The 24,926-nt window shown below is 47.2% G+C and overlaps 1 protein-coding gene across 3 annotated transcripts in view; it reads left to right on the top strand.

The window, feature by feature from the left end:
- ITCH (itchy E3 ubiquitin protein ligase) overlaps positions 1–24,679 on the top strand; it is an 84,357-nt gene extending 59,678 nt beyond the window's left edge. For all 3 annotated transcript variants that reach the window (XM_075571906.1, XM_075571904.1, XM_075571907.1), the window contains exons 16-24: positions 3,556–3,644; positions 8,763–8,922; positions 11,238–11,371; positions 12,411–12,551; positions 14,950–15,070; positions 16,779–16,883; positions 17,469–17,565; positions 18,034–18,106; positions 21,138–24,679. In XM_075571906.1, coding sequence (XP_075428021.1) covers positions 3,556–3,644; positions 8,763–8,922; positions 11,238–11,371; positions 12,411–12,551; positions 14,950–15,070; positions 16,779–16,883; positions 17,469–17,565; positions 18,034–18,106; positions 21,138–21,237 — 1,020 coding nt within the window. In that variant the 3' untranslated portion in view covers positions 21,238–24,679. The remainder of the gene's footprint in view (positions 1–3,555; positions 3,645–8,762; positions 8,923–11,237; positions 11,372–12,410; positions 12,552–14,949; positions 15,071–16,778; positions 16,884–17,468; positions 17,566–18,033; positions 18,107–21,137) is intronic.
- The last annotated feature ends 247 nt before the right edge of the window (positions 24,680–24,926 follow it).

Raw genomic sequence — 24,926 nt, 5'->3', positions numbered from 1 at the left:
TGCAGACTGGTTCGGTGAGTATCAAGGAATCTTTATTTACGAGTGCACAAGGAGATGACACATTAACAAGCTGTTTCAGTGTGATCTGAGGTGGGGTCATCCCAGTCTCAGTATTTATACATTGCATATAACCCTTACCTTATATGCATATATTATCCCTTCACCCAATCCACAAGCTGCACATTGCACATTGCACCCATCCCATTATACTTGTTTCACCCAAATTCCTAGGGGGTACATGATTTCCCTGGGATAATCCCAGAGCAAACCTTGCCCAATCACACATTCCATCCTGTACACAGAATGACCAATAAACACTTATCAGACACACACACATACAATAGAGGAGACAAGATGAAAGACCAGTAACCCCAGACCCTTTGTCTTCTCCTCCATAGGCCTCCTGTCAATAATTATTTCACAATACATATATACACACACACACACACACGCACATTTACACACACACGCACATATACACGCACGCACATATACACACACACGCACATATAGACACACACACGCACATATAGACACACACACGCACATATACACACACACATGCACATATACACACACACGCACATATACACACACACACGCACATATACACACACACGCACATATACACACGCACGCACATATACACACACACGCACATTTACACACACACGCACATTTACACACACACGCACATTTACACACACACGCACATTTACACACACACGCACATATACACACACACACGCACATATACACACACACACGCACATATACACACACGCACATATACACACACACACGCACATATACACACGCACGCACATATACACACACACGCACATATACACACGCACGCACATATACACACGCACGCACATATACACACACACGCACATTTACACACACACGCACATTTACACACACACGCACATTTACACACACACGCACATTTACACACACACGCACATTTACACACACACGCACATTTACACACACACGCACATATACACACACACACGCACATATACACACACACACGCACATATACACACACGCACATATACACACACACACATATACACACACACACGCACATATACACACACACGCACATATACACACACACACGCACATATACACACACACACACACACGCACATATACACACACACACACGTATACGCGCACGCACCTACATATACGCGCACGCGCACATATACGCGCACGCGCACATATACGCGCACCTATACGCGCACGCGCACACCTATACACGCACGTGCACACCTATATACGCACACACACATATACACACAAATATACGCACACACACATATACACACAAATATACGCACACATACACACAAATATACGCACACATACACACAAATATACGCACACATACACACAAATATACGCACACATACACACAAATATACGCACACATACACACAAATATACGCACACATACACACAAATATACGCACACATACACACACATACACACATATATGCACATATATATATATATATACACACACATACACACACACATTTACACATACACACATATTTACACATACACACATTTACACATACACACACATATTTACACATACACACACATATTTACACATACACACACATATTTACACATACACACACATATTTACACATACACACACATATTTACACATACACACACATATTTACACATACACATATATATTTACACATACACATATATATTTACACATACACATCCATCCATCATTCAGGTGACAAAGAGATACAGGCTTCAAATAATCCAACTGTATGCCCCGACATCAAGCCACATAATCCATCTGTATGCCCCAACATCAAGCCACATAATTCAACTGTATGCCCCAACATCACGCCACATAATTCAACTGTATGCCCCAACATAAAGCCACATAATTCAACTGTATGCCCCAACATCAAGTCACATAATCCAACTGTAAACCCCAACATCAAGCCACATAATCCAACTGTATGCCCAAACATCAAGCCACATAATCCAACTGTATGCCCCAACATCAAGCCACATCATCCAACTCTATGCCCCAACATCAAGCCACATCATCCAACTCTATGCCCCAACATCAAGCCACATCATCCAACTGTATGCCCCATCATCACGCCACGTCATCCAACTGTATGCCCCAACATCAAGCCACATCATCCAACTGTATGCCCCAACATCAAGTCACATAATCCAACTGTATGCTCCAATAAATGCTGAATAATTCCACTCGGAGGCACTAACCCAAGAGTGGCCAACTCAAGTCCTCAAGGGCCGCCAATGGGTCAGGTATTCATGATATCCCTGCTTTAGCACAGGTGGCTCAGTCGAAGACTGATTGAGCCACCTGTGCCCTACCTGTGCCAAAGCAGGGATATCCTGAAAACCTGTTGTTGGCCATTGAGGAATGGATTTGGCCGTCCCGGCTTTAGATCATCATCATCAAAGAGGAAGAGATGCCAATGTTTGGCAAAAATGCGTTTAATTTCCCAACATCTTTTATTATAGGTGCCCAGGCAAGTATTTTCTTGGGGCTGTTGTTGTTTTCTGGACCTGTAAGAGTGTGTCCCTATCACTTTGGGTTGCCCTTTTATAGGCCTTTTAAAGAACTTTGGGACTATAGTCTCTTTGTACAAATCGATCCTTTCGATCTCTGGATTGTGACACAAAATCTTTGAGCGTGGAAAATTTACGATGAAGCCTCAGATAATGGCCAGTTGATATGCCAGACACCAGCCTCTTAGGGTGCTGCCTTTGTGCCAATAGCAAATTACAACAGTAGCCGTCTTTTCTTAAGGATGTTTGTCTGTATATTGCCCAATAAATCCTCCAGAAAGAGATCAAGGAAAGTGTTGGATTGTGGGCTTATTTCAACAGTGTGTCGCAAATTCATATCATTGGTTCAGAGTATTGACACATTTGTGGAACAGTTACTCGGGACTGCTGCTTAGGATCAGAATATCATCTACGTATCTGACCCATATGTCCATGTGGCCAGTACACGGAAGCCATCATCCCACCAGCCCAGGTACAAGGGTGTGGCGTAAGGATGTGCCCATATCTGTACCCTGGGTCTGGTGGCAATAACGGTCGTCAGAGGTCCAAGGTGAATTCATGATGTGCCCCGAATCTGCATGCTCCCGTGGGCAGGATAAGCGCACAGGCCCTCGAGCCGTTGTGTCTGATACTGGTGTAAAGTGAGTCAATGTCGAGATTGACGTGAAAAGTCCCCAGAATGACAGTGATGCGGTTGAGTCTGGTTAGTGTCCTGCACATTGGATGGTAAACATGTGACAAAGTTGCAGAGTACCTTGTCGATGTGGTAGGCACTGGCACACTTGGTCAGCCTGGGGGTGATGGTGATTTTTATGGATATTTGGAAGACTGTAATATGCATATACACATGTATGGATATAGCTGTATACATAATCAGACACGTGTGTGTTATATATCACATGTTTTTGTGTCTATTTTAAACGCAGTAAATGCATTTTGTCTTCTCTCCTTTTTAGATAATGAGCTTTAACGCACAAGATCTACGGAGGAGACTCTGGATCATCTACCCGGGGGAAGAGGGGTTAGATTACGGGGGAGTGGCGAGGTAACGCGCAGAGCTGTGTGCGTGTGTATTACCCGGGGAAAGAGGGGTTAGATTACGGGGGAGTGGCGAGGTAACGCAGGGCTGTGTGCGTGTGTATGTGACGGGAGCTTTGTGACAGGCTATTAATAATACACCACCAAAGATATAACTGGGTTGAACCGGACGAGACTTAGATATGATAAAATATAATTTATTCCTTGATAAAGGTGAACACACGAGATATACAAATAACAGACAAAATATGGACACTTACTTAAAGGTTAGGACAAGAAAGCCATCAGGATACAGGATGGGCCATTTCTTCCATAATTCAGTTGACATCACAGCAATACATGCAGATCATGAAGACACAAGACACATGAAGGACAATTGAGTAAGGGGTGACTCTGACTTATATACCATTTTAACCCTTCTCTTACACTCAAGGCGCCGATCTGTCTAGCAAAAATCTCTTTGAAGCTCTTTGAAGCAGATTTTGGCTTCCATTGTAAGTGTGACGTATCACACTTAAAAAAACAGTTCCTTGGTTCCTGCCCCCAGTATAAACAATTAGGGCAGTTAGCCTTTGATCGCGGGCTATGTTAATTTCTTGCAGGATGCTCTTCCTGCCTATTAACATAGCAGATGGAGTCTGCAGTTTTCAGAGCAGACCAAAAACCCATATACATTTTAATACCTACACATATTAAAATACCCGGTTCTGGTAGGTCCAGCGGGTCCAAACTTTCCAGACCTTAATGCCGGAAGTGGTACACTATAGGGTCCAAATTTCAGCCCGCTAGGACCTTCGGAACCGGAGTTATACAAATATCACAAACCATTTCATATTTTATTATAAAAATCTCCGCTAAAAAGAAATCTCAGCGTTTCACTAAATCCCCATTGAAAACAACGGGCTCCGCCGCCGTGGGTTTCAATGGAGCAGCTCCGCCCTTGTAGTCAATGGAGTTTCCCGCCATAGACTTTCAAGGGAGGAACTGCCGCCATTGAAGTCTATGAGAAAATTCACAAATCTTTACCTGCGTCCACACTCTGTCTGGTTGGTCTGAGGGGGCTGGGAATGGGCATGCATTAAAGCCGGAACCTTGGCTATATGCCACCCAAATCCCATCCCTCTGGTCCTTCCAGAACCGGAGATATATATATATATATGGACTTACACATTTCAACATTTCACACTTAGTCGTGTTTTCGCCATGCGGTGACAAAGATGAGACATTAGGGGGTCTGGCATAACAACATAACAGCATTTAGGATGAAGCCATTTTGTGTGAATATTTCAATCCGCCATCTTGTCTTGTCTCTGTGAGTCTTAATTTCTGTGTTTCATTTCTGTATAAACAAATGTGTGAAGCAGAGAATGGAATGTTTTCGCTCCTAGCTGACTTTATTGACCCTTCTTCATCCAATCAGCTTCAAATTGAAAGTGTAAACAGGCTAAAAGTTATGAGAAATCGTGAGATATGCTTAGATTCTTGCAGTGAAACCAATTCTCACACGATATTGCCAGGTGGCAGAATAGGCACATCCCATTTAACCCCAGAATGGTTTCTAGCTGACAGGCAGTTATACAATATTGTTATGTATTACAAAATGACATCATCTTTAGTATTGTTATGTATTACAAAATGAGGTCATATTTAGTGACGTGCAAGCCCCCAATAAAGGGGTGGAGCTTTAGGTTTTAGGGTATAAATCTATGGCATACCGTGTTATTGTTAGAGAGCTTTGTTTTGAAGCTGTCTCCGTTGTGCACTTGACTTGAATAAATTCACGTGTTATTCTGTTTCAAAATAACCTCAGACTGTGTTTTTATTTACATTTTTCTCAGATGGCGCATTCCGCATAGGGACTCAATATCATCGGAATCGAGCACCCGGATGAATCACTCCTCCATCACTCAAACCTGAGCGCTCGTATGAATCAAGGTAAGGCTACCTGCATTTTTAGACAAACAGCCTGATTAAATTGTTTTGAGTGGTGCGTGGAGCTGATTTTTGAACGGTGTCTTATCTGATGTGACGAGTAAGAATCACTAGCAGTTTCACGTGAATTTATTATTCTCTGTTCCTGTATTCATTTTAAAGTGTAAGAGTGTTAAGAGTTGTTAGGGGCTAAGGTAAAAGTCCCGTTAAAAGTTTTGGTGTTTTGGTGATGAAGGTGAGTGTTTTTGTGCTTAAAGGGATTGTTTTCAGAACGTCCTGGGTTGTGATAAATATTTTTGTTGTCTGAGCAGGACGGGTCCCTGATTGTACATTTGCTCTGTTTTGTCATTTACATACCAAGTGAGTTATTCATGGATATCTGGTTAGAAAGTCTTATCTGTATCCATGTTATAAAAGTATAAGGTTTATCAGGACTGGGTTGGACCCGCTGAAGTGATTCAAGTTTTTCTTTGGTATAGTTATGGTGAGAAAATGTGATTGGGGAACAGTCTTGTGACATGTCCTTATTTGCATATTTACACTATTCAGAACAATAACATGCCAAAAGAGTTGTACGAGAATTTTTGGTTTCCCATTATTCCCCTGTTACAGAAATCAAATTTAATTGACCTGTACAATACTTCTTCTACAGCAATCAACTGTTAATTGACCTGTACAATTTAGCGTTATAATAATCAACGCAAGCTGATTACGTACAACTCTTTTGGCATGTTATTGTTCTGAATAATGTAAATATGCAAATAAGGACCTGTCACAAGACTGTTCCCCAATCACATTTTCTCACCATAACTATACCAAAGAAAAACTTGAAGCACTTCAGCGGGTCCAACCCAGTCCTGATAAACCTTATACTTTTATAACATGGATACAGATAAGACTTTCTAACCAGATATCCATGAATAACTCACTTGGTATGTAAATGACAAAACAGAGCAAATGTACAATCAGGGACCCGTCCTGCTCAGACAACAAAAATATTTATCACAACCCAGGACGTTCTGAAAACAATCCCTTTAAGCACACAAACACTCACCTTCATCACCAAAACACCAAAACTTTTAACGGGACTTTTACCTTAGCCCCTAACAACTCTTAACACTCTTACACTTTAAAATGAATACAGGAACAGAGAATAATAAATTCACGTGAAACTGCTAGTGATTCTTACTCGTCACATCAGATAAGACACCGTTCAAAAATCAGCTCCACGCACCACTCAAAACAATTTAATCAGGCTGTTTGTCTAAAAATGCAGGTAGCCTTACCTTGATTCATATGAGCGCTCAGGTTTGAGTGATGGAGGAGTGATTCATCCGGGTGCTCGATTCCGATGATATTGAGTCCCTATTCGGGCGCCATCTGAGAAAAATGTAAATAAAAACACAGTCTGAGGTTATTTTGAAACAGAATAACACGTGAATTTATTCAAGTCAAGTGCACAACGGAGACAGCTTCAAAACAAAGCTCTCTAACAATAACACGGTATGCCATAGATTTATACCCTAAAACCTAAAGCTCCACCCCTTTATTGGGGGCTTGCACGTCACTAAATATTACCTCATTTTGTAATACATAACAATACTAAAGCTGATGTCATTTTGTAATACATAACAATATTGTATAACTGCCTGTCAGCTAGAAACCATTCTGGGATTAAATGGGATGTGCCTATTCTGCCACCTGGCAATATCGTGTGAGAATTGGTTTCACTGCAAGAATCTAAGCATATCTCACGATTTCTCATAACTTTTAGCCTGTTTACACTTTCAATTTGAAGCTGATTGGATGAGGAAGGGTCAATAAAGTCAGCTAGGAGCGAAAACATTCCATTCTCTGCTTCACACATTTGTTTATACAGAAATGAAACACAGAAATTAAGACTCACAGAGACAAGACAAGATGGCGGATTGAAATATTCACACAAAATGGCTTCATCCTAAATGCTGTTATGTTGTTATGCCAGACCCCCTAATGTCTCATCTTTGTCAGCGGCTTTTCCCCATTGGAATCAATGGCCGGCGCCGCCATTGACAATGCATGGCGCCCGCCGCCATTGGATGCAATGGTGCGACCCTCCTTCTCCGCCAACCCCTTACGGGGGGGTCCCTCATTCCCGGACCCGGTGTGGATCGTGTGTGGGGGTTCCTAGGGGGTAGGGACAAAAATAACTTTATTCCCAGGGGCCCTAGAACCCAAGATTCCCACGCCAATTGTCGTTGAACTTGACCAAAGTGATTAAACTCTTTTAAAAGACATTGTATCCGCTTTTGCGGTCTGCGGTTTGGATGGCTGCCAACCTGTTCCTCGAGGCCGGCGTTGAGGAATCTCCATTGAAGTCAATGAGCCCATTGACTTACAATGGGAAACCGCCGCTCCTCCTCTCGGACGCCACCTGCTGGTCGTCGCTGGAAAACAGGTCCAAAACCGCTACTTCTGCCATTAGAAAGCATGGAGGCTCAATGGCGACCTATGGACGGCTGCAAAATGGAGCCTGAAAAGGCGGGAAAATTACACAGGGCTATAATCACTAAAGTAACATTAACCCCTTCCCTCCCGCATCAACCCTAGTGTATGTGTGAGTGCAAACACCAGGATAACACAATACATTTACACAGGGGAATAAACATTTGGATATTGAAGCAAGGCAAAACACATGGCTGGACCTCAGTCCAGTTAACCCCTTGCTTCCCAGGTGAGAGTAGAGGGTGGCCAAATGGGGTATAACCCCTTTAATCCCGGGCCAAATCCTCTCTATCATCACAGTGTATTACCCGGGGAAAGAGGGGTTAGGTTATTTATTTATAAAATGTTTTACCAGGAAGTAATACTTTGAGAGTTACCTCTCGTTTTCAAGTATATCCTGGGCACAGAGTTATGATGACAAATAATACATGGTTACATAAGTGAACAGGGTTATACATTATATACAAGACATTGCATGCACAGTTAAAGATAAAACATGTTATAGGCGTATGTAACAGTTACAGACAAGAGTAAAATGTGAGACGGCCTTAGGGGGAGTGGTGAGGTAACGCAGAGGTGTGTGTGTGTCGAGAGGACACGCAGTGTGTGTAACATGAGGGAACAGGCAGTGCATGTGTGTGTGTAACATGAGGGGACACGCATTGCATGTGCGGCATTAGCCCGTTACTCTCCGTGTCTCCACCCGCAGAGAATGGTTCTTCCTCCTGTCCCACGAGGTGCTGAATCCCATGTACTGCCTGTTCGAGTACGCGGGGAAGGACAACTACTGTCTGCAGATCAACCCGGCCTCCTACATCAACCCCGACCATCTGCGCTACTTCCGCTTCATCGGCAGGTTCATCGCCATGGTGCGTTCCCCCGCCAATCACACGCTGTGTTCCCCCCCGCCAATCACACGCTGCGTTCCCCCCCGCCAATCACACGCTGCGTTCCCCCTCCCCCGCGAATCACACGCTGTGTTCCCCCTCCCCCGCCAATCGCACGCTTCGTTCCCCCGCCAATCACACGCTGCGTTCCCCCCCGCCAATCACACGCTGCGTTCCCCCCCGCCAATCACACGCTGCGTTCCCCCCCGCCAATCACACGCTGCGTTCCCCCTCCCCTGCGAATCGCACGCTGCGTTCCCCCTCCAATCGCACGCTGCGTTCCCCTTCCCCCGCCAATCGCACGCTGCGTTCCCCCTCCCCCGCCAATCGCACGCTGCGTTCCCCCTCCCCCGCCAATCGCACGCTGCGTTCCCCCTCCCCCGCCAATCGCACGCTGCGTTCCCCCACCCCCGCCAATCGCACGCTGCATTCCCCCTCCCCCGCCAATCGCACGCTGCGTTCCCCCGCCAATCGCACGCTGCGTTCCCCCTCCCCCGCCAATCGCACGCTGCGTTCCCCCTCCCCCGCCAATCGCACGCTGCGTTCCCCCTCCCCCACCAATCGCACGCTGCGTTCCCCCTCACCCACCAATCCCACGCTGCGTTCCCCCTCCCCCACCAATCCCACGCTGCGTTCCCCCTCCCCCACCAATCCCACGCTGCGTTCCCCCTCCCCCACCAATCCCACGCTGCGTTCCCCCTCCCCCACCAATCCCACGCTGCGTTCCCCCTCCCCCACCAATCCCACGCTGCGTTCCCCCTCCCCCACCAATCCCACGCTGCGTTCCCCCTCCCCCACCAATCGCACGCTGCGTTCCCCCTCCCCCCCGCCAATCGCACGCTGCGTTCCCCCTCCCCCGCCAATCGCACGCTGCGTTCCCCCTCCCCCACCAATCGCACGCTGCGTTCCCCCTCCCCTCACCAATCGCACGCTGCGTTCCCCCTCCCCAATCGCACGCTGCGTTCCCCCTCCCCAATCGCACGCTGCGTTCCCCCTCCCCTCACCAATCGCACGCTGCGTTCCCCCCCCCCCCCCACCAATCACACGCTGCAATTAACATGTATGTGTGTGATTTATATTCTTTGCCGAAACTATATATAAAAGTGTGTGTATGTGTATGTATATACACAATGGCGAGAAAAAGTCTGTGAACCTCTTAGGATTTTCACATGTTTCAAACCTAAAATGTTATTAGATCTTAATCTAAGTCCTGATAAAGATAACCTGATGACACAAAAACATGACACTTTTTCAACATTTACTTGTCCACAACATTCGATGGGGGTTAGGTCCGGACTTTTTCGGCCATTCTAAAACACGGCATTTCTTCTTCTGCAGCCATTCTTTGGTAGATCTGCCTGTGTTTTTAGGATCATTGTCTCGCTGCATGAGCCACTTTCGCTTCCGATCACGGACGGATGGCCTGACATTCTCCTCTAGAGTCTTCTGATACAGTGCAGAATTCATGGTTGTGTCAATGATGGCGAGCCGTCCAGGTCTTGAGGCAGCAAAGCGTCCCCAAACCATCACACTCCCACCACCGTGCTTGACGGTTGGGATGAGGTTCTTCTGTTCGAACGCAAAGTTTGGTTTTCGTCAAACAATGTTTCTCATTGAGGCCAAAAAGTTCAACCTTGGACTCGTCTGTCCAGAGAACATTGTTCCAGAAGTCTTGTGGATCAGCTATGTGCTCTTTGGCGAATGTCAGACTGGCAGCCATGTTCTTTTAGAGAGCAGTGGTTTCCTCCTGGCTATCCTTCCATGGACACCATTCTTGTTCAGTCGATAGTTGAGTCATGAACACTCACATTAGCCAAGGTGAGAGTGGCCTGCAGATCCTTGTATGTTACTCTGGGGTTCTTTGTGACTTCCTGGTTGATTTGTTGATGAAAACCATTTTGTTATCATAACCTCTTTCACAAGAGTGCCGGGTGATTTTTTTTCTTCACTTTTCTGGTTGATTTGCCAGTTTGTTCTTGGGGAGATTTTGGTTGGACGACCCCTCCTGGGTAGAGTGACTGTGGCCTTGACCTTTCTCCATTTGTAGACTGTCTAACAGTGGATTGGTGGATCCCCACATCCTTAGAAATGGTTTTGTAACCCTTTCTAGACTGATGAGTATCAATAACTGCCCATCTGAGGTCCTCTGAGATTTGTATTGACCGTGGCACGACGTGTTTTCACACACCTGTATATTGAAGACCAAACTCAATGTTTCTGATCTTTATATATGTGTACACACACACACACACACAGTCTTGATAACACAGGTGACCTCAGACTCCTGTCTCCCTCAGGCTCTGTTCCACGGCAAGTTTATAGACACCGGCTTCTCGCTCCCGTTCTACAAACGCATCTTAAACAAACCCGTGGGACTCAACGACCTGGAGTCTGTTGACCCCGAATTTTACAACTCCCTCATATGGATAAAGTAAGTGTGTGTGTGTGTGTGTTGTGTACTGTATATCAGTATATGTATATTATAATCTACAGCCTAATCTCTGTTTTGGGTTACTGTTACCTTATTTGCCTCCACTCTCTCACTTGCACATTTGCCTGCACCCCTCTCTCCAACACTTTCCCCCCTAAACCCTCCTTCCTAATTTCCCATTCTTTACTGTCCTCTTCCTCACACTTCCGCCGTCACTTCCTGCCCACGACATCCGCCTTTCCTCACACCTCACTCCCTTCTCCCGCGCTGCCCCCTCTCTCTGGAATTCCCTACCACGCCCCATCACTCTCCCCCAGCTTTCAGAGGTTTAAACACGCCCAGAAAACTCTGTTTCAAGGAAGCCTTCTCACCATACTTCTAACATCCAACTCTACCCTGCGGCCCGCCCCCCTGCCCCGCAGCACACCCATCCCACAACGAGCTGTCACTTTAACTTTTGTTTCAACACAGCCCCTTACTCCCTCTAGAGTGTAAGCTCTTCGCATCAGGGCCTCATTTCCTTCTGTGTCTGCGCTTGTCTGTCCTTAATTACATAAACAGTTCTATACAAATATCACATCTCGGCACCCACTGTCCCGCGCTGTAGATGTTGGCGCTATACAAATAAACAATATATATATATATCCATCTTTGTGTGTTTTTACCTGTAGCCAGTGATTGAGGAGAAGGAAAAAGAAGCTGTGATACTGTGCTCGATTTGGTGTAAAAAAGATATCGCCATTTCTTAAACGTGGAGAAAGATTTAAAGCAGGTTACGGACATTAAAACCCCTGCCAATCTGCAAATTAAAAAGCAGCGGTACTGTTGGTGTGTAAATAGAACAGATTGTAAAGAACTGGGGATTATATTGTTCCCCCGAAAGGTTTCTCCAGCCCCTGACCGTTCCTCCAGAATAGGGCTTCGTGACTCCTCTAACACGGAACGTTCCGGGGCTGGTCGCGGGCCCCTGATCGGCGTTCCCGGGAGTACATTTGGTTTTTCATTTAAACATTCCCCCCCCCCCCCCCTGTTTCCGCAGAGAGAACAACATCGAGGAATGTGGCCTTGAGATGTTCTTTTCCGTGGACAAAGAGATCTTAGGGGAGGTGAAAAGCCAAGATCTGAAACCCAACGGGAGCAACATCCAGGTGACAGAGGAGAACAAGGAGGAGTATATCAGGTGTGTGCGGGCGCGAGACATCCAGACTAGGGTACTAACGGCACGGACGGGATTAAGGGGCCCGTCCCTTCTAGGGTCACAGTGTACTAATGGCAATGACGTGGTTAAGGGGTCAGTCCCATCTAGGGTCACAGTGTACTAATGGCAGTTACATGGTTAAGGGTTCAGTCCCTTCTAGGGTCACAGTGTACTAATGGCAGTGACAGGGTTAAGGGGTCAGTCCCATCTAGGGTCACAGTGTACTAATGGCAGTTACATGGTTAAGGGTTCAGTCCCTTCTAGGGTCACAGTGTACTAATGGCAGTGACAGGGTTAAGGGGTCAGTCCCATCTAGGGTCACAGTGTACTAATGGCAGTTACATGGTTAAGGGTTCAGTCCCTTCTAGGGTCACAGTGTACTAATGGCAGTGACAGGGTTAAGGGGTCAGTCCCTCCTAGGGTCACAGTGTACTAATGGCAGTGACATGGTTAAGGGGTCAGTCCCTCCTAGGGTCACAGTGTACTAATGGCAGTGACAGGGTTAAGGGGTCAGTCCCTCCTAGGGTCACAGTGTACTAATGGCAGCCACATGGTTAAGGGGTCAGTCCCTCCTAGGGTCACAGTGTACTAATGGCAGCCACATGGTTAAGGGGTCAGTCCCTCCTAGGGTCACAATGTACTAATGGCAGCGACATGGTTAAGGGGTCAGTCCCTCCTAGGGACACAGTGTACTAATGGCAGTGACATGGTTAAGGGGTCAGTCCCTCCTAGGCCACAGTGTACTAATGACAGTGACATGGTTAAGGGGTCAGTCCCTCCTAGGGCCACAGTGTACTAATGGCAGCGACATGGTTAAGGGGTCAGTCCCTCCTAGGGTCACAGTGTACTAAAGGCAGTGACATGGTTAAGGGGTCAGTCCCTCCTAGGGCGACAGTGTACTAATGACAGTGACATGGTTAAGGGGTCAGTCCCTCCTAGGGCCACACTGTACTAATGGCAGCGACATGGTTAAGAGGTCAGTCCCTCCTAGGGTCACAGTGTACTAATGGCAGCGACATGGTTATGGGGTCAGTCCCTCCTAGGGACACAGTGTACTAATGGCAGTGACATGGTTAAGGGGTCAGTCCCTCCTAGGGTCACAGTGTACTAAAGGCAGTGACATGGTTAAGGGGTCAGTCCCTCCTAGGGCCACAGTGTACTAATGGCAGCGACATGGTTAAGGGGTCAGTCCCTCCTAGGGCCACAGTGTACTAATGGCAGTGACATGGTTAAGGGGTCAGTCCCTCCTAGGGCCACAGTGTACTAATGGCAGTGACATGGTTATGGGGTCAGTCCCTGCTAGGGTCACAGTGTACTAATGGCAGTGACATAGTTAAGGGGTCAGTCCCTCCTAGGGCCACAGTGAAACCATGGCCCTCCAGGACTTGATATATTTACAACAACTGAATATTCAGATTAACTAGTGTGCTCTTCAGAACTAAAGTGACACGGTGCTGACAGTTGCTATAAATATGGAGATCATTTTATCTGCACTTGATTGAGCCAACAGTGCCAAGGGGACTAGTTAGACACTAGCTTCAGCCAGTAGTCACCAACAGGATAGGTTCTGCCATGTCTTATTGCTGTTTAATTACCCACATACATACGTTTGTTTTCTTCACGATTAGTGTACATATATAAATTATTTTAAAGTGGTATGTAATAAGGGTTATGTTTTGGTATTAATAACCAGTCTTTCTAGTCGGTTCTGTTAACGTGGCTGCTTCTTTTTCGCTTTTCTTTTCTCCGGTCATAATCGGCCCGATTCTTCTTTTCGGACTCGTTTATATCGGCTACAACTTTCCCATCCTGTATATCGGGGGCGAGTGAGGCGTCTCCGGGGTGTTAACCCCCAAATCTGTATAGCGGGGTCCTGAGCCCATGTGGGGGCTGCGTACTTAGTAAGACCCCAAACTGCACCTTAGCCTGGGGGGTATCGCTGCCACAGCAGGAGCTTCCCACAATGCTTTGCACCCACAGCAGCAAGGCATTGTGGGACGTAACTTTGGAAGTTCCCGCAGTGAGTGACAGCGATACCCCCCCATGCTGCCTGCTCACTCTGAGGGGCAGTTCGGGGGATTATTAAGCGTGTGTTCCCCCCACGAGCTCAGGACACCAAACTGCCTGGGATCGCTCACACAGTCTGTTAGCGACAGTCTGAGGGGTCGCTGATAAGATTTATTCATTAGGGGTTTGGGGGGCTGATGTTTTCTAGCAGGGGGTGCGCAAGGTAATAAAGGTTGGGGAATGTGGCAGTATACAAAGAATAGTCAGGTATAAGGATATTTTGCAAGCTACGTGGCTCTGCGGATTGAATAAAATGATATGTGGGTTCTGGTCCGGTTTGATAATGCTGTTTTGGGGGTGTCTTTCCCCGCAGGCTGGTGGCGGAGTGGAGGCTCTCCCGGGGGGTGGAAGAGCAGACGCAGGCTTTCTTTGAAGGCTTCAACGAGATCTTGCCCCAGCAATACCTACAATACTTCGATGCTAAGGAGCTGGAGGTGAGATTTTTGTTAGTGTCCGTTGCAGAAATGATCGTGTTTAAATTAGATACCCCATAATCAGTTGAGTTTCTGACCTCATCACACAGTGACCTCATCACACAGTGACCTCATCACACAGTGACCTCATCACACAGTGACCTCATCACATGGGAGCAGTCAGAGGAAATCAAGTCTGACTTCAATAAATAAATTAAATCTAGGTGTCCGATTTGGGTAAAAAGGTATTCATCTCCCAAAGGTATTAATCTCCTTAACCATGTCACTGCCATTAGTACACTGTGGTCCCCAGGAGGGACTGACCCCTTAACCATGTCACTGCCATTAGTACACTGTGGTCCTAGGAGGGACTGACCCCTTAACCATGTCACTGCCATTAGTACACTGTGACCCTAGGAGAGACTGACCCCTTAACCATGTCACTGCCATTAGTACACTGTGGTCCTAGGAGGGACTGACCCCTTAACCATGTCACTACCATTAGCACACTGTGGCCCTAGGAGGGACTGACCCCTTAACCATGTCACTGCCATTAGTACACTGTGGCACTAGGAGGGACTGCCCCCTTAACCATGTCACTGCCATTAGTACACTGTGGCCCTAGAAGAGACTGATCCCTTAACCATGTCACTGCCATTAGTACACTGTGGCCCTAGGAGGGACTGACCCCTTAACCATGTCACTGTCATTAGCACACTGTGGCCCTTGGAAGGGCTGACCCCTTAACCATGTCACTGCCATTTGCCCTACCTAAACGAGGAGGGGGTCTCCCGGCGTCTTATCTGTGTGATAAGGAGGGGTCCTCCTAGTTTCGATGAAATAATAAGTAGACGGGGATTCCTGTATAAAAGTCTGTTGGTCTTGCAAAGCATAATATACAGATTCCCAACAAGCTCTGAGAAACCCCTACCATTACCACATAATATATATATGTATATAAGTGTCAAAAGGAATGCTAGTGGGCGTGGCTAAATGTATACAACAAGAAACAAAAATGCCCAAAGCTACTTCCAATGTGACAAAAATACACAGTGCAAAACCTATATATCTCTCGTAAAAGCATGACAGAATAATATGCTGCATATCCCGCTGAAAGGGTCCGCCCCGCCCAGGCAGAAAGAAAAGGACGCGTTTCATAGGTTATTAACACCTATTCAAAATATATCTTTTCATAAGTGTTTTTTTTTCTGTTTCCATAGCAAATAAAGGCTGGGGAAGGTTATTTTTGTTTACAATCTTTATTTCGTGTCTTTTAGTGATAAGACTGTCAGTCCTGTTCTCTTTATTGTGATTATGACGTCGTCATTAGTCAAACAAGTGAACAGACGTATCTCCGGGATCACTGAACTCAAGCGCATTGCCGCCGCCTGTTTGTCGGTCCGACTAATGAGGGCTTCGTAATTACTTTACTAACGGAGAACAGCACGATCAGAATCATTTACTGACCACATGATACCGCCACAAAGCCTTAGATAAAGATTGTGAAACCCATCCTCCGCTTTGGTTTACCGTGGATTCATTTATAAACGGTGTCGTCCATCTTTATTTAACCCGTGAACCCCGGTTGTCCTGGGAAGGATTCAGTCACTGATTACACGCAATGTTTGGCCCTTACGCGGGATGTGTCCTGTATCTCCCGGGCGCTGGATGTTCCCCTCCCCGAGTCTGTGTGTGAGGTGTGACGTTACCCCCACCCGCCCACCCTCAGGTGTTGCTGTGCGGGATGCAAGAGATCGACCTGAACGACTGGCAGCGTCACAGCATCTACCGTCACTACACCCGGACAAGCAAGCAGATTGTCTGGTTCTGGCAGGTGGGTCACGTGGGCAGGGGGTCATGGAGTCTCTGCTTGCCATCGTGTATCTCTCTCCCCTCTTTCTCTCTCTCTCTCCCCCCTCTTTCTCTCTCTCTCTCTCCCCTCTTTCTCTCTCTTCCCCTTTCTCTCTCTCTCTCTCTCCCTTCCCTCTTTCCCCTCCCTCTCTCCCCTTTCTCTCTCTCTCTCTCTCTCCCCCCTCTTTCTCTCACCTCTTTCTCTCTCTCTCTCTCTCTCTCTCTCTCTCTCACCTCTTTCTCTCTCTCCCCTCTTTCTCTCTTCCCCTTTCTCTCTCTCTCTCCCTTCCCTCTTTCCCCTCCCTCTCTCCCCTCTTTCTTTCTCTCTCTCCCCTCCCTCCATTCCCTCTCCCTTCCCTCCCTCTCTCCCCTCTTTCTCTCTCTCCCCTCCCTCCATTCCCTCTCTCCCTTCCCTCCCTCTCTCCCCTCTTTCTTTCTTTCTCTCCCCTCCCTCCATTCCCTCTCTCCCTTCCCTCCCTCTCTCCCTTCCCTCCCTCTCTCCCCTCTTTCTTTCTCTCTCCTCTCTCTCGCGCCCCTTTTTATCACCCCTCCTGTGCTTCCCCCTCAGTTTGTGAAAGAGATGGACAATGAGAAGCGCATGCGGCTGCTGCAGTTTGTCACCGGGACCTGCAGGTTACCCGTCGGGGGCTTCTCTGACCTCATGGGTACGTATTAACCGTTACACCACTTCTCCTCCCGCCAGGCAGTGTGCAGGGGACCGGTCACTTAATAACCTGACCGAAGCTCCAACTGACGGGTCTTAATCCCCGAGCGGGTCCACTGCCGCTGCTCTTCCGTGCCCCAGTCACGTCCGTACACACTGCATCCTGCAGCAGCTTTAGGGATTCCATGTAACAATAGCTGGGAAACTAAACGTGAAACTACCCAGAATCCTCCTCTGTAGAGGAACCCCTGTATGACTGGGGGGGGGGGAGGGGGCGTAGCAAGTTTGGGGCCATGACAGGGACACCTTCAACGGGTCCCTGGCTGTATTTTATCACTGAAGGGATTAACCCTCTTGCTGCTCTGCAACACGCCTATGGCAGGGGAAGTGTTAAGTATTAAGTAAGGAAGTGCGGGAGTATTTCTGCTCAGTGCTACTCGCTGATACCTCTCTCTGACTACAACCCCAGGGAGCAATGGGCCTCAGAAGTTCTGCATCGAGAAAGTCGGCAAAGAGAACTGGCTCCCCAGGAGTCACACGTGGTGAGTAACGGGGGGGGGGGGGGGGCAGGGGGGCTCAGCGTTCGGAGATTCTGCTCCTCTTACCTTGGTGCGGCCGGGGGAGAGAGGAATCTCACCGCACTGCAGCCTTGTTTTATACTTCTGCTACTAAATACACTGATTATTTAAAGCAGCCCACGCACACACGCCTCTATAAATATACACATACAGACACATACGCACGCCTCTATAAATATACACATACACGCACGCCTCTATAAATATACACATACGCATACATATATACGCACGCCTCTATAAATATACACATACGCATACATATATACGCACGCCTCTATAAATATACACATACGCATACATATATACGCATGCCTCTATAAATATACACATACACACACATATACGCATGCCTCTACAAATATACACATACACACACATATACGCATGCCTCTATAAATATACACATACACAAACATATACTATACTAATGCCTCTATAAATATACACATACACGCACACCTCTATAAATATACACATACACACACACACACGCCTCTGTAAATATACACATACACACACACATATATACGCACGCCTCTATAAATATACACATACACACACACACACACATATATACGCACGCCTCTATAAATATACACATACCCACACACATACGCACGCCTCTATAAATATACACATACACACACACGCACGCCTCTATAAATATACACATACCACACATACACACACACCTCTATACACATACACATACACATACACACACACATACGCACGCCTCTATAAATATACACATACACACACACGCATATACGCACACCTCTATAAATATACACATACCACACACATACGCACACACCTATACACATACACATACACACACACATACGCACGCCTCTATACACATACACATACACACACACATACTCACGCCTCTATAAATATACACATTCACACACACGCACGCCTCTATAAATATACACATACCACACATACACGCACACCTCTATAAATATACACATACGCACGCACGCCTCTATAAATATACACATACACACACACGCACGCCTCTATAAATATACACATACCACACATACACGCACACCTCTATACACATACACACATATACGCACGCCTCTATAAATATACACATACACACGCACGCCTCTATAAATATACACATACCACACATACACGCACACCTCTATAAATATACACATACACACGCACGCCTCTATAAATATACACATACACACGCACGCCTCTATAAATATACACATACGCACGCACGCCTCTATAAATATACACATACGCACGCACGCCTCTATAAATATACACATACACACACGCATATACGCACGCCTCTATACACACACACACACGCATATATACACACACACACACGCATATATACACACACACACACACAAGCATATACACACACACGCATACACACGCACACACACGCACACACACACACGCACACACACGCATATATACACACACACGCATATATACACACACATACACCCATATATACACATACACCCATATATACACACACACACACACACACATATATACACACACACAAACGCGCATATATACACACACACACACAAACGCGCATATATACACACACACAAACGCGCATATATACACACGCATATATACGCACGCATATATACACACGCATATATACACACGCACACACGCATATATACGCACGCACACACGCATATATACGCACGCACACACGCATATATACGCACGCACACACGCATATATACGCACGCACACACGCATATATACGCACGCACACACGCATATATACGCACGCACACACACGCATATATACGCACGCACACACGCATATATACGCACGCACACACACGCATATATACGCACGCACACACGCATATATACGCACGCACACACGCATATATACGCACACACACACACATATATACACACACGCGCATATATACACACACGCGCATATATACACGCGCACACGCATATATACACGCACACACGCATATATACACGCACACACGCATATATACACTCACACACGCATATATACACGCACACACGCATATATACACGCACACACGCATATATACACGCACACACGCATATATACACTCACACACGCATATATACACTCACACACGCATATATACACGCACACACGCATATATACACGCACACACGCATATATACACGCACACACGCATATATACACGCACACACGCATATATACACGCACACACGCATATATACACACACACGCATATATACCCGACCACACACGCATATATACCCGACCACACACGCATATATACCCGACCACACACGCATATATACCCGACCACACACGCATATATACCCGACCACACACGCATATATACCCGACCACACACGCATATATACCCGACCACACACACGCATATATACACGACCACACACACGCATATATACACGACCACACACACGCATATATACACGACCACACACGCATATATACACGACCACACACGCATATATACACGACCACACACGCATATATAAATATATATAAAAATGTATCTCTGAACCCCGTTATAACGCGGTGCTCGGGTCCACATAATGAGACCGCGTTATAACTGGGATCGCAAAATGGCCGCGCGATGACTTACCCGGCATCTGCAGCTCTCCTGCTTCATCAGGCTGCGTCCACGTGCGCAGCTCACATCTCCAAGGTTTTTATTTTTTATTATTATTGTTATATTCAATGCTTTATTGCTAACGGGCATACACACACCTCCCCCCTACACTAATAATTTTACCATAACGTGCCGGAATCGAACCCATGACCCTTCATACACTGGTAGCAATTCTCTAGCTGCTACACCAGAGGATTGGAGTGGTCAAACCAGTGGTGTCTGGTGCAGGGGGGGAGAGAGGAGGAGAGGAGAGAGGGGTTGTTAAAATAAAAACAACGAAAATAGCGCAATGAATTTCCTCAACTCTCCCACTTTGTCGTCTGCAGCTTCAACCGCCTGGACCTGCCGCCTTACAAGAGCTACGAGCAGCTCAAGGAGAAGCTGCTGTTCGCCATCGAGGAAACAGAGGGTTTCGGACAAGAATAACGCAGGACCCGCAACCCGAGGACGGGGGGTGGAGGGAGGGGAAGAGCGATCAAACCACTGCCCCCTTCCATCCCATCCCCCACCCTCCTCCTTTCTCCTGCTGTCCGAGCAGCGGTGGATGTTCCACCCGGGAAGCAGCGCGCCGACCCTACGGCCGGGCACCAGACACTCGGCGAGGTCTGCTCGTGCGCATTCTGTTGTAGCAATGATGATATTAATATATTAATATAAATATATAAAGGGAAAGTAGTAGCAGGCACTGCAGGACTTGCTGAAAAAGCGAAAGATATTTATTACAAAAGGTCCTTGGAGAGTCAAAACGTTGACCTTTTGCAATAAATATCATTTGCTTTTTCAACAAGTCCTGTGGTGCCTGCTACTCTTTCCTTTTCTTCCTAATCTGCTGATAACGTTGTAGGGACCCTGATATTTAAAGGAGCAGTTCCCCCCCCACCCGCAGCCTTCCCCCCTCCCCCCCCCCTCCCTTCTATCCTCATCTAACCTCCATTTTGTTGTTGGAACCGGGGCATCGTCCTGAAATGAACCGCACTATTTCCAGCTCTGGGGACCCCCTCGCTTCCCGAGATACTGGTGAAGTTCCTAGTTTTGAAAAGGGGCTCAAATGGCTGTCCAACAAGAAGCCACAACCGATGATGTCGCCGCCTCCTATTGGCCATGATTCGGCAGCCATTTTGTTTCCCCTGAGAGATTTAAACCCGATACACTTCTCCGGTACACATCTCGGGAACCGAGGGAGGGTGTGGGGGGGAGGGATGAAAATAGTGGCGTTTGGTTAAGGGGGGGGGGGGGGGCGACCCCCTGCTTCCCACCCTGTTAAGAGTAGGAGGATCTGCCTCTTCCGTGCATTACCGTCCCGCCTGGCAGCGAAGGGATTAGGGGGCCCTCGGGCCTGGCCTGCAGGGAAATCCGCGGGTGCTGGGTAAGGCGTGAGAGAGGTTGTACACGGCCATGTTACTAAGCGATGTCACTCCAGAAGGCTTCGTACAACCCGTGCGGCTGGGTCACGGGGGCCCCCGGAGGATTACATGCTAGTCTGTGACCTGTTATAGGCTGCGACGAGCCATATTTAATAAAGCCACGGGGTGTGGCATGGCACAGGTTGGTAAATGTCTGGTCTGTGGTACGCCAGTAGTAATGTTGTACCCCCCTCCCCACCCCTCAGGTCCGGGGCACTGTGATTCAGGTTCATCCTTAACGGTGCAGTCCTTCCGTGGACCAAAATGTCAACAGTGGCCGTGCCACGTGGGAGGGGTTAAATCCGGGTGATTGCCACACTTAATCTGACACCTAGAAGTCTTTTTCCAATCATTATTTAAAGGCGGGTTGTAAGCAGGAGACCTGGGGAGGGGGTTTGATTCACTGTGTGGGATATCACTGCGCTGAGCAGGAGTTTGCGCAGGCAAAGCCCCCTCTCTCCTCCCTCCTTATCACCTCTAGCAGGGACAGGGTGCGCTAGAGCAGGGCTGCTCAACTGCAATCCTCAAGCCCCCTCCAACAGGTCAGGTTTTCAGGATATCCCTGCTTCAGCACAGATGGCTTAATCAGTCCCTGCTTCAGCACAGGTGGCTCAATCAGAGGCTCAGTCTTTGACTGAGCCACCTGTGCTGAAGCAGGGACTGATGGACTAATGGTCACCCTCACAACCACATTGAATTAAAGCCATTAATAAGTTGAATGGGTTAAATCTTGGTGATGTGAAACCTCTGAAGCAAATCGCACTTGTTGTAAGTCCCTATTGAACGTTTTTAATTGCAAGAAAATGTAAGCCATAATTTTCTGAGACTTCTGCACACTCCCTGTGTGTCAGAGGACCAGCTATAGAGGGGCGGTTAATTAACAGTGACACGCAGAGGGTGAGGGACTGACGTGGAAATCATAAAGATTTAACCCTTCAAAGCGGCTCCCCCCCCCCCCCCCCCCCAAAAAAAATATATATATATATATATCTTAAGCGTACCATAACTGGCAAATCCACGAGTCCCGGAGACCCTCTAGTTTCCCGAAAAAGGGGCATTTTTTTTGTGTGTGATTTCTTAAACTACAAAAAACCGTGGCCAATGAAATGCCACACTTCCTGGTGCCGCGGCTTTTTATTCGCCCCCGAGCGAGCTCTGACCTGGCAGCCATTTTTTGTCGGTTTGGTGGACGAAACCCGTAGCTGCTCTTTTACTGGCGGGGGTCCCTGGAGGCCGGGGGAGCACAGATCCGCTCCAAAAGGTCCCCCCCCCCCACCCCATGGTTCAGGTAAGTCAGGTCTGCTGCTTGGAGCACCGGCATTGGCGGGACTGCGTCTCAAGCACGGGCTCCCTGTACTACATCATACATAGAAGATAGGGGATTCTGAACATACTCCAACCAGAGGAACTGTTAAAATGATGTACATCAGGCATTAATAGGATTGTAACCATATTCCTGCAGCCCTAAAACTATTCTTCCCCCCCCCCCCCCACCCCCCAAAAAATTGCCCCCCTGCTGCCCCAGGATAGAACATGGCAGCTAGACTCAGATGACGCTTGTCACGCCAGGCTGATGATGTCACTGCCCTCACCTGGGAGGGAGATGCCAATAAACCGCAAGAGAGGCAGAGGATTCTGGGAGGCCGGGTCGGGAAAAGTAGCCTGAGCCAATCGGAACACTCCATTTCCATAAGCTCTGCGCGCCGGCCGCCTGCAAGACAACACAGTGTCCGTCCTCGAAGCCGCCCCCAGCCATGGCTTTCCCCTCCCCCCCCCCCCCATCCCCCTCTTGTATAACAACCTGTATATTTCTTCCCCTCCTGTATGGGTCCTTCGGATAAGCTGCGTTCTCGTAAGCATCTGATTTTACAGAGAAATATATTAAATTATTAGAAATAACGCGACACTAAATATTACGCAAATAGGGTTTCTTCGCCGTATAATTCTGCATCCACCCGAGGCCTCTGGGCTTTGCCGAATAAACTCCTTCAGAGCCACGGGTTACCCACAATGCCCCTCTCCCCCCCCCACCCCCCCCTTTCCCGGCTCTGAAGGGGTTAGAACGGAAAACATAATGTATAAATCATTTAAACAAATGAAATAAAAAGGCGTGCCGCCCTATATTTTTTTAACGAGAAGAAAAGCTATAATTAAAATAGCCAGCGCCCTAGTTCTATAGGGTGGGCTGTTTAATATTTTATGATTGCCATAGAAAGACGTTGTTAATTGCCTGTGAATATATAAATATATATTATTATTTTTGTTTTTTCCGGGAGGGATGTTTTGTTTTTGTTGGCGTTTGGTCTTTACTGCTGCATTGCAAAATAACAAAAAGGGGGGGTCTCTTGTACCCCCTTTCCCTTCCCCCTTTTTCGTTTTAAACCTTGGGTAAAATTGGAAGAGAGCTGCAAAATAAACATCTGTATAAAATAAATGTAAAAAACAATAAAATGAATTTTGCTGACGATCGTTGGGCATAGCTTTATTTGTGTGTGTGTGTGTGTGTGTGTGTGTGCGTGTGTGTGTGTGTGCGTGCGTGCGTGCGTGTGTGCGTGCGTGCGTGCGTGCGTGCGTGCGTGCGTCAAACCACTCACAGACATGTTTCAACCTTGATGGGCATCATCAGTGTGAGGTTGGTTTATACTTGCTTTGCAATATTTCTAGACTGGGTAGGTTTACCATGTCCTTTATGCGGTTAAGAATCAACATTCT

This window comes from Ascaphus truei, chromosome 15 (genome assembly GCF_040206685.1).
Source record: "Ascaphus truei isolate aAscTru1 chromosome 15, aAscTru1.hap1, whole genome shotgun sequence".
In the NCBI taxonomy this organism is placed as follows: Eukaryota; Metazoa; Chordata; class Amphibia; order Anura; family Ascaphidae; genus Ascaphus; species Ascaphus truei.
The sequence above is the reverse complement of the archived record's forward strand: the minus strand, read 5'-3'. Positions and strand labels throughout refer to the sequence as shown.